This window comes from Carya illinoinensis, chromosome 15, assembly GCF_018687715.1.
Source record: "Carya illinoinensis cultivar Pawnee chromosome 15, C.illinoinensisPawnee_v1, whole genome shotgun sequence".
Taxonomy (NCBI): Eukaryota; Viridiplantae; Streptophyta; class Magnoliopsida; order Fagales; family Juglandaceae; genus Carya; species Carya illinoinensis.
The window spans coordinates 39665739-39676543 of NC_056766.1; the positions used below are offsets into that span (position 1 = coordinate 39665739).

General features: G+C 39.0%; 1 protein-coding gene across 3 annotated transcripts; it reads left to right on the forward strand.

Moving 5' to 3' along the window:
- The first annotated feature begins 396 nt into the window (after positions 1-396).
- On the forward strand, positions 397-6913 carry LOC122296381 (30S ribosomal protein S9, mitochondrial). 3 transcript variants are annotated; one of them, XM_043106012.1, is made up of 7 exons: positions 397-713; positions 810-1010; positions 2510-2658; positions 2774-3523; positions 3882-4322; positions 6177-6257; positions 6587-6913. In XM_043106012.1, exons 4-7 carry the CDS (start codon positions 2992-2994, stop codon positions 6676-6678), a joined length of 1146 nt encoding a protein of 381 aa, XP_042961946.1. In that variant the 5' UTR covers positions 397-713; positions 810-1010; positions 2510-2658; positions 2774-2991; the 3' UTR covers positions 6679-6913. The 3 variants fall into 3 exon arrangements, with proteins under 3 accessions (XP_042961946.1, XP_042961947.1, XP_042961945.1); XM_043106013.1 differs by having other exon boundaries at positions 816-1010; XM_043106011.1 differs by having other exon boundaries at positions 397-1010.
- The last annotated feature ends 3892 nt before the right edge of the window (positions 6914-10805 follow it).

The following is a 10805-nucleotide window of genomic DNA, read 5'->3' on the forward strand; positions in this document are numbered from 1 at the left end:
TAAAATGAAGTTCAAAAAATCAAAACAACCAAATTTATTTATTATTCAAAATGGACGACCAATTCCACCTGTTTTACTTAAAAAAAAAACAGTTTAAATATCACAAAATGAAATCGTTTTGCACATAGGCAATGACGTAGTTTTAAATTCAGGATTACTTTAGCCGGACTGCACACTCAGGAATAGTCATTGATCACTTGCATATTTTTCGTGGCATATTGAAATGCCTGCCATCGGATCAAAGTTCATTTCAATACTGTCAGATGCAGGGCTTGGCATGGCAGTGTTCAGTACTAATGTGAAACCCAGCCCGAATTAGAGCCCAAAGACCCTTGTGAGAAGCCCAGCCCACTTACTCAAAAACGGCGTCGGTTTGCCACTCATCTCCCAAACCTCAAGTTCACTTCCTCTCCCTCCCCGCCGTCTCTTCTCTGTCCCTGTTCTCTCGCCCTCTCTTTGCCCTGGTGCGCAACCCCCCGACAGCCTCCCTCCCATTTCGCTATCTCTTTCTCTCTGTCTTCTCTCATCTCTCCGTTTCTCATCTCTCTGCTACATCTCTAGGGAACCACTCCAGCCAGTCGGCGTTTGTCGTCGGCTTCGTGGCGATTGTAGCGGCATCATTGTGCCGAGCACCTCCTAGTCTCTCGTCTCCGTGCATCCTCATTCATACTCCGCCGCCGCCGCCGCCACCATACTCTGCCGTTATCTTCTCGGTTAGGGTTCCGCCTCACTCCGAGACACACACACACACACACACACACACCACCTTATTCTGCACCCCCATTCTCTCTCTCTCACCTTGTCATCAGCCACAGTCGCGCCACAAGCACACCGCCAACCACCAACCGCAGTTAAGACAGAAGCAACAGATTGCAATATTGGAGCAACCATCGGCACACGTGCAAACAGTCAGCCACCGAGAGGAACAAGCGAGCACTGTGAAGGTCAAGCCCGAGCTCATCTCACCAGACCGTAAATCAGCCCTTTCTGTCGTCAATTATCGCACGGAGGTAACTGATTCTAGGACTAACCTTGAAAATAACTGTTGTTGGAAACTATGAAATTGTGAATTGTGCAGTTGGTTGTGAATATGTGTGAAATTGTAGTTGGGTGTGAATCTGTGTGGCGGCCGAGGGCTCCGGTGAAGCGTTGGGATTGAAGTTGTAGTTTGGTTGTGTTGGGATTGGATGTACGTTTAAAATACTGTGTCTTGTCATAATAAATTTGCTGTTGTTATGTCACTCATGTATTAATTGCTGCATTTTTTATTGCATCATAATTGATAGTTAAGTTGATAATCATGTCATTAAACTCTGATTTTTGTGTGTAAGCTGAAATCTGTAAACTGTTGGCGGTTGTGTCAAAGGATGTTTGGGTATTATGACCCCCAAGCCAAGACGAGGCATTATCTCAATAGAGCTCATTTAGTTACTCAGGATTGCTTAATGCTAAGTGACATGCCTTGAGTTGTCATGAGGCGACAACGGAGTCGGGTGAGATGCTAATGCTATCGAGTTGATGCCGTTGCCTCTCTACTGGTGGAGGCTAGAGGATGCTTGGCCATAAACACGGTGGGTGCAGAAATGGGCATCACATGTTACAAAGTCATACGCATGGTCGTTACCTGTGGTATGGTAAAGGAAGCTAGAGTGTGCGAATGGTCCATAGGGAAGACCGTTGTGCTTACCTTAATAAAATGGATGTTTTATAAATGAAAATGTGATTTTCGGGTGTGCAAGATCAAAAGTCATATTTCTCTACATTTTCGTGTTTGCATAATTTTCTCTTTTAGCACCTTCATGTATTTTGATGTGTTAGACCTGGTTTCACTTACTAAGATTTTGCAAAATTTCACCGTGGTGGTTCCACTTGCGGTTCTACATAAATTTTGATGCAGAGGATGGGTACATATATGGAGATCAGGCTCCGCCTGAGGAATGAAGATTGGAATTATTTTCCCTATGTATTTAAGTGTTATTTATTGGCTTTGATTAATTGTGGATGACTGTAATATTTTTATGTCTAAGGTTTGAAGACTTGTGTTGTATGGACATTAGTGTGATCATGTAATTTAATTTCTGGTACTGTAATTAGCTTAATTTATGGCTACTTTTTTATATCCGCTGCTTTGTAACTGTACACATTATTTTATCACGTAAGCACACACTATATTCTTCACATTGTGCGAGGGGTGTACGACTCGTGGCCAACATCCCACTGTAGTGGCTGCCACCAAATTACAAGCGGGGGCAGGGGGTGTCACAACCAACACCCTCCTTGTATTACAGATTTGCTATAAAATATTTCCCCATTCTTTCTTGTATACGTCTAGTGTACTTGGTTACTCCTATTGATATATATAGTATTTTTACTTATAAAAAAAAAAAAAGTTTCCCATTCTCTTATATTTTTTTTGCAAGTCAATGTCTCATATTTCATTATTAAAAGTACTCAGAGACCATTGTCTCATATGTTGTCTTTCACTTTTTGACGTTAGTTTTTTCTCCAGATTTAATAGAGGCTGTTGCATCAGGTCCGTGGTGATGCTGCGAGGAACACTAGCTATATAATAAGTCTTCAATTCATTCAATTTATTGTTGAGTCACTTGTGCTTCATTCTTTGTGGAAAGCTGAAGCTCAAGGGCCCGAACTTAGGGGGTATAACTATCCTATCAATTTGATTCTTTGTGATTTATACTTTTTGCAAATTCTGAGAGCGGAAGTGATAGTTGAAAATATTTCTGGGTTGTGGTAATTTAATTTTATTCTTCAGATTCACTTTAATTCGGGAAGAAAGATCTGGCCCGGGCCAATTGAGGTAAGCAGGCCCTGATAGTTACACAAGGAGTCTCCCCATGTACCTGACCAGACTTGATCCCTATCCTAAACAGTGGCGTCGTGTAAATTTCTAAAACCCTAAAACTCTACAATTTCGACTTGCTTGGCTTCCTCTTCTGGAAATCTCCTGTGCTTCTACTTCTAGCAATCACGATGCTCTCTCGTCTCCTCCCCAAATCCTCACATTTCCGTCTCCTAACTTTAATTTCCACCAAATCCCATCCTTATCTCCCCAACCCTCATTTCCCCCCAAACCCTCACTTCTCTCCCCTCCTCAAATTCTTTTCTGATCACAGCAACGGCAACAATGGCAAATTCGATCAATCTGCATCGACTCCATGGAATCTTTCACGTGATAGTGATGGTAAGCCGGACCAATTCTTCACCCAAGACTCCGGACTCTCTCCCCCTAGTGAGGATGATCAATCGTGGTTGAGATCGAGCGAGGAGAAGACGAATGCCGAGGAGGAGTGGACCACTGCTGAGGGTTATAAACCCTGGAGCTTCGTCGAGGAGGAGAGCAGGGACGATGTGTTTGATCTAAAGGAGGAGGGTGTGCAGGGGGAGCTTGGTGACACTGAGGTTGAGAGTAGTTCTAGTTTTGATGATGGTGCAGATAGGGACCGTCGTGAGGAGGCTATGAGGCTTGAGAGGGAGGAGCAGGAGCTCAGTGCTATACTCAAAGGTAAACCAATGACCCTATGACATTTATACGATATAATTTACGAGACAAAAACTGTTATTATTGGTAATCTTGGATTACTAATACATGGGTATCTATTTCTTTGAGCTTCTTTTGATTCTGCCTTTTCTTCTGGTTTGTGATAATGCTCTGTCTGGGTGGTTATTTTCAATGCATAGGACCGGGATGTTTGTTTATTGGTAATATCATAAACAAGCATGCCTTAAGCTAGTGTTGAGTGAGTGAGTGAGAGAGTTTGACTGTCTTGGTACTTGTCTACATACTTTTATCATCAAGGTGAAAGCCATCACTTTCCTCAAGTCTTCCAGTTGTCTGCTGACTCAATAATATATAATTGCAGGTCCAAATCGTGCATTTGGTGACCTTATTGCTGCATCTGGAATCACTGATGAAATGCTGGACAGTTTGATTGCACTGAAGGATTTTGCAGGGATTGAGGGACTGCCGCCTTTAAGTGAAATAGAGGAAATGCGTTATGAGAAAAATACAAGAAAAATCACAAGAGCTGAAATTGAGCGCCAGAAGCAAGAGGAAGTTGCCAGAGCTAGAGTGAGACAAGTAGACGAGAAGGGAAGAGCCTATGGAACTGGGAGAAGGAAATGCAGTATAGCCCGGGTCTGGATTGAACCTGGGGATGGAAAATTCGTAGTTAATGATAAACAATTTGATGTCTATTTTCCCATGCTCGATCATCGTGCTGCTCTCCTGCGACCTTTTTCTGAGACAAAGACCTTGGGCCTTTGGGATGTCAACTGTACTGTGAAAGGAGGTGGTGTCTCAGGTGAGTCTGTGTTCATAGCTAAAATTGCATTTGTACACCAACTTCTTTGATGGGATTAGCTTGATTTCCGTTTTTGGAAAATAATTTTTTCCTTTTACTGATAAACAAAAAGGGTCAATGAGAACAAGGGAGAATTTTATTTTACAAAACCCCCCCCCCCCCCCCCCTCCCTTCTTTTTCCAAAAAAAAAAAAAAAAAAAAAACTTCCCTCTCTCTGTTATAACAAACTTGGAGCCTATTTTCTTTTTGATATGGTATTAAGTATGCTTCAATCTGTAGCATAAAGCAGAATAAAGTTAGACATGTGACCTGTATACAGATTCATTACTTTTCATCAGCAACTGTGATTTTACATAAAAATAATAGATTAGTAAAATAAAAGAGGCATGTTCCCCAATGTAGGAAGTTAGCAAATGATTAAAAGGCTATTTGTTCCAAGAATATTACTAGTTGAACCACCATCCAGTGGATATTACCATCCCAGTCTCCCTCCTACGTCTCATAGTGGACATAGATTATACTTCTTTGATGAACTTTTTCCTATATTCAGCTATGATTGACTATAAACAAGAGAGAAGGATTAAAAGGTGCCTCACAACTGTACAATTAATAATCTGGGATGTTATGTTTGATTAGTGGATTATTTTTTTGTACTTCTCAATTGGAGTTTATATTTACTTTTATCGAATATAATATTATAAACTAACATGTCTATATATCTATGTTTGTTGAAGCCTGGAGGTAGTTGCTTTTTTGTCCTTATGTCCAGTTTAGCTCATGGCATGGTCATTGGTCAAAGATAAAAAAAAGTTCTGGTTCACACTTCGAATGTCAAATTGTTCATATCCACCCTTATAGTTGGTTTTGGCCTTGACCTCTCAATTGGTTATCCAGCTTCCATATTGCCCTGAATAATTTGCATGCAGCCATGGGGGTTGTCTCAACTCAAATGGGTTGAAGGGGCCCTTGGTCTTGTTAACTAGCCATGCTCGACCACCTTCATGGGAGTATCCATCTATAATTACAATAGAACTTGTAGAGAAGCCAAGTTTCTTTCAGGGACCACGGACACATGCCATGCAAAGACACAACCGAACAATAAGCTCAAAGGGGGTTCAGAACCAGTTATTGACTGAGCATGAGCTGAATTGCTTTGTTTTGCTGTACTTGATAATTATATGCACATTTGCATGCTATATAGGTCTCTTCTTTGGTTAAATTTTATTCACAAATCCATCTTTATGTTCTCATTTACTCTTTACCTCGCAAGACTTGCTTGGTTGTCTTGACTGGTATTGCTCATATTGTGTGAGATTCAGCTCTAGTCCATCTATGTATTTATTTTATTTTTCAAACAAACCAAGTTTGAGTGGTCTAAAGCAGAAATGCTGTGAAACGTTTCCAATTCTTTTGGAGATATTAAAGATTCCATAAATTTTCTAGTGTAATGTTCTAGGGGAGCTTTTTATGTACATTCTTTACGCTTTAGGTCTCTCCTCTTTGTAATATAAATTCTTATTACTTATAAAACAAATCACTCCTCCATCTCCACTTCCCATTGTGTTCCTTCTTCTGCCTCAGCATACTTGGTATGGTGTTGGTTTTAAGGTCAGAATATTAACCATCTTCCTTGAGGACTTTATTTGATATTATTTAATTGATGTTAAGAGTTATATTTGTACCTAATAGCATCTTCTCTTTTGTATGCAATTTAAATGGTAATGTTGTGTGCATTCAATCCCATGCTTCAGTATGTGTTGGAATTTTACTTCTAATTTTGCTTGAACTTGTCACTTGCCATCTTACCTTAAATCATTTGCGAATATAGAAGAACTTAGATGGACTTGATTGCAGGCCAAGTTGGAGCAGTTCGATTGGGGATCAGTAGGGCCTTGCAAAATTGGGAACCAGATATGCGTCCTGCACTCAGAGCTGGTACAATCTCTACATACCATAATTTGCATATTATCCCAGTTTTCATTTGAAATCATAAGTTCTTCCCTATTTTCCTGACCAGGGTCCACCATATTATGTGGAAATGCATCTTTATAAGTCACAAGCTTTTTATGGAATGAATGACCTGTTGTAGTCAATCTCTTTATTCTGGTCTCAAATAGAGCACAGACTAGTTGACATGACCGTACAAACATATTTCCACTCCCAATAAAATAAAATAAAATAAAATGGCCTCTTCTTCTCTTGCTTGATGTTATGAGTTATGTTCCTATCTTCTCCTGCTAAACTAGTTAATTTTTGTTTACCAGCCGGTTTCTTGACGAGGGACTCACGTGTGGTCGAAAGGAAAAAACCAGGCAAAGCAAAAGCAAGAAAGAGCTTCCAATGGGTCAAGCGATAATTATTTTCCGGTATGCTTCTATATATGCAGGACCTGTTTTTATATGGAACTTCAATTTTGCCGCATGACGACAATAACTTTCTGAGATAAAGTTGTTTGGCCTGGTGCCTCCTCCTATAATTTTAGATTGTAATTCGAGTGTGTGCTCCCCCTGCTAGAATTTTTTTAGCAATCGAAATTTAGCATTTTAGCCTTTTTTTTTTTTTTAATAAATGAAACATCTGTTTGCTCTTCATCTTTGTTCCTCTCTCTTTCAAATGCATTGGGCGTCTGGCTTAAAAAATAAAGAAATGAAATACACTGATCGGCATCCAAATTGGGATCCCTCTATCGGTGGCTGCGGCTGTAGTGCCGTCCTATTTTTAAACGTTTGTGTGTGTTTTTTAAGTATTTAAAAATATTAAATGGTCATCATGAGGATTACGTCGGTGAACATGTGTGTATATATATAAAGCATATATAGATCATGTCATACATAGCCAGTAACTATTTCTTTTGATTCTCACAAAAGTAAAGAATGCATAATTCTGTAATATTAAATGAAGAGTAGTTATGTAAAATTAAAAGTCATTTTTATTAAAGAAGTAATACTTGCATGCATTGATTAATTTGAAATGAGTTATAAAAGAGTTGTTGTAGGTTTTATGAAATATACGCGAAGAACTATGCAATAATTTCCCGGGTTAAAGGTCATTGATTTTTATTTTGTCATAATTATTCTTCTTCAATTCCATTATTCATTGAAGGCATACCCTTGTAAATTAAAGGGTTACAAATTTATTGGATAAGAACCAAATACGTACTAAATATTGTAACAAACACAAATCTTATTTCAAAACATATCAATCCTTTAGAAAAAAATAAAAAATAAAAAAAGAGAAAAAGAGAAAAGATAAATACAAAATAAATGTGAAGGAACTTTTCCTACAGGGAAAACGACGTAGCTTTGCTATTTCATTTGCGGCTACAAAAACTCGTTGCAAAAGTGATTTTTAGTGCCAACTTCTTATTTGCCGGGAAATAGAGCGACTGAAATGTAAAAACTCGGGTGAGATTTCGCCAGTCCGGTCGGGTTCAAATTATATTGGACTGAATTCATTTGGTTCAATCTTCGATTTAGGAATTTTTCATTGTGTGCAGACTGAATGAAAATTAAAAAGTTATATATATATATTATTATTTATAGAAATAATTGTATATAATTAATTATTAATATATCATTAGCTCTTACTCTCTCTCTTTCTCTCTCAAAAACCAGCTCCACGATGAGTTATCCCCATCTCCCCATTGAGTCAAATCCTTCCTGAAAAGGAGTACTTTGAGTTAATTAATTAGCTCGAATCCTATCCAAAACTGCATTAAATTCTCTCCCTCATTACAGCTTTAGATCACCGCCTCTATTAAATCTCATCACCCTCACCCTTTTACCCTAGATCTTGCTTGTCTATCACACTGCAATTTCCATACTTTTAGAAACCATGGACCTCTCGCTCCCCAAGCAAAACACAGATGAAGCATCAAACAAGACCAACCATACAAATTGGAGCGAATTAAATCTTGAACCTGAAACTAATGTAGCTTCACAGCTATCGGCCCATGTTCTAGTTGGAAGAATCATCTCATCAAGGCCGCTTAGTAAACCTGCTCTTCATGCAACTATCAAGTCAGCATGGAGCTTTTCGCCTGGGCTTAATATAGAAGATTTGGACATCAATATGTTTCTTTTCACTTTCTCATCTGAGTAGGGAAAGCAAAGGGTTCTAGAACAAAGACCATGGAATATAAAAAGTTTTCATATGGTCGTTGTTAGCTGGCCACCTGGTTTAAGTCTTATTGAAGTGAATACAAAGATGTCTATCTTTTGGGTGCAGATACACGGTCTTCCTCTGGAATATATGACAAATCATAATGTAGCAAAAATTGGCTTAAAGATTGGAAACCTCATTCAGATTGAAAAGGCAGTAAATCCTGGTATTTTGTTTCATCGGTACATGTGCATACAAGTAGAAATTAATGTGGAGAAACTGCTGCCTGAAGGCTTCCCTCTGATGCGTAAGCATAGACCAGCTACATGGGTTACTTTAAAATATGAAAGACTGTCAGAGTTTGTTATTGCTGTGGATGCCTTGGTCATCTTCAATAGGTGTGTCCCTCTTTTCAAACAAAAACGGAAGTATCAAATTATGGGCCATGGATGCGTGCAGAAAGTCAAGCTAGTAGAAGGTTTATTTTCGAGCAAAATTTGTCTGAGTACAAAAATGAAGATATTGCAGAAACAAAAATTTTATTTCCGTTGATATCGGGTAAAGGGAAGGAATCAACAATCCAACAAAAAGTTCTATCATCGGAAGGTTCTTCATCAGCCTAACATCTGTGGCAGTTTAAACAAGATGTCCAAACAGTAATATCTCAGATGTCCATGGAAGCTTGGAGTGCATGGCTCTAAGCGAGATGGACGTAGAAACACGTGGCAAAGAATTAACAAGGGAGACAATTCTGAAAGATCCAACTTCGGGAATTACTCCTACTCATTACATGCCGACATCTGCTAAGCAAGTAATACCGAATGCCGAAATGATCCAGTCCTTTGAGATAAATAAAGTTGATCCAACGACATACAAGGCGCCTCCATATTTTAAAAGCAGACAAAGTCCTTTAAAGCCTATTAACTCTAGTCAGCATGAGGCATCGACAGAAGGTTATCAATACAAAGAAACGGACAAAAGCCTTTTTCAGCAAATATTATCTCAATTTGAGAATTTACAAAGCCCAAACAAAAGCTCCACGGTCTCTTTGCTAGTGAGCCCCTCAGGAAGCTCAGTTTTTTCCCTTCGACCCAACACTGAAGCCACATGCTTTAATGTCATAGCTTCCAGACCAGCCCACCCGCTTAGCAACCCAACAAAGGTCAACAAATCTCCAGATATCTTCAATTTGTCGTATCAAACCAGTCAATTTCAAGATAAAACAAAAACAAGCAATCCATTCCATCAAATAGCTCACATCATTTTTGAAAAAATTATCCAAAACGCTTCATCTTCAAACCAGTTTATCGAAACCTAGCCGTCCGTGTTCCTATCAGCACACAAACTCTCATTCACTGAAAATTTCAAACCCATAACCCCTCCTCCTCAAGCTAGGATTAACTCAGAGAAAACTCTAATCAGAAAGGTTTTCACTACTGTGGGAGAAGGAGACGACTTGGAGGATGGAGCTGATCACAACATATCTGCATCAGAAGCGATTCCTGGAGAAAGAAGAAACGAAATAGTATGCAGAAGGTCAAAAAGGCTTCGATTTACTCCATACCAGAGAGATGAAATCAAAACGGGTAACATACAACTTTCCCAAAATGTTTCATTTGATGATGAGGTTGCCGTGGCAGGGCCAAAACTGCCACCAGGGAAGAAATGAAAATCTTATCTTGGAATTGCAGGGGTCTTGCCTGACCCAGTGCAATTAGAATTTTAAAGGGCATAATCAGGAATCAAAAGCCTGATTTAGTCTTCTTGATGGAGACGATTTTGTGTAGATCGAATGTGTCTAATATAGTACATAGATTAGGTTTCTCTACTGTAAATCATGTATATGCTCCTTCCAATGATAAATGGGGGGACCTTTTGGTAATATGGGTGGATGGACTTGATGTGGAACCAGTTTATGTTCATTGTAATATAATCACCATGCTTGTGTATTCGGATCCTATGCACACACCTTGGTTGATTAATTTTGTTTATTGCCCTGCTCAAAACAGTAAAAAAGAAGCTTTTTGGAACAGATTAATGGTAAATGGATCAAACTTTGAAGGACCTAGAATTGATATAGGGGACTTTAATTCTATTATAAGCCAAAATGAGAAATTTGGAGGTTGCCCTTTTGCTAGTTCCTCTAGTCACTATGGTCTAATGGAGTACATGAATAATAGTGGCATGATTGATCTAGGATATCATGGACCCAAATATACCTGGACAAATAATAGGAAAGGTACAGGACACATAAGAGAAATTTTGGATAGAGGTCTTGCAAATCATCAATGGTTGACTTTGTTCCCAAATTCTTCCCTCCAGCATCTCCCTTTAAGTGCATCTGATCATTCTCCTATTGTGCTCAACACAAGGGAAATGAGG

Excerpts from the sequence above, each read along its gene's own strand:
- LOC122296381 (XM_043106011.1), top strand. The coding sequence starts at position 2,992 with ATGCTCTCTCGTCTCCTCCCCAAATCCTCACATTTCCGTCTCCTAACT. Across the intron at positions 3,524-3,881 it reads GCTCAGTGCTATACTCAAAG|GTCCAAATCGTGCATTTGGT; the intron begins GTAAACCAATGA and ends ATATAATTGCAG. Across the intron at positions 4,323-6,176 it reads GAAAGGAGGTGGTGTCTCAG|GCCAAGTTGGAGCAGTTCGA; the intron begins GTGAGTCTGTGT and ends ACTTGATTGCAG.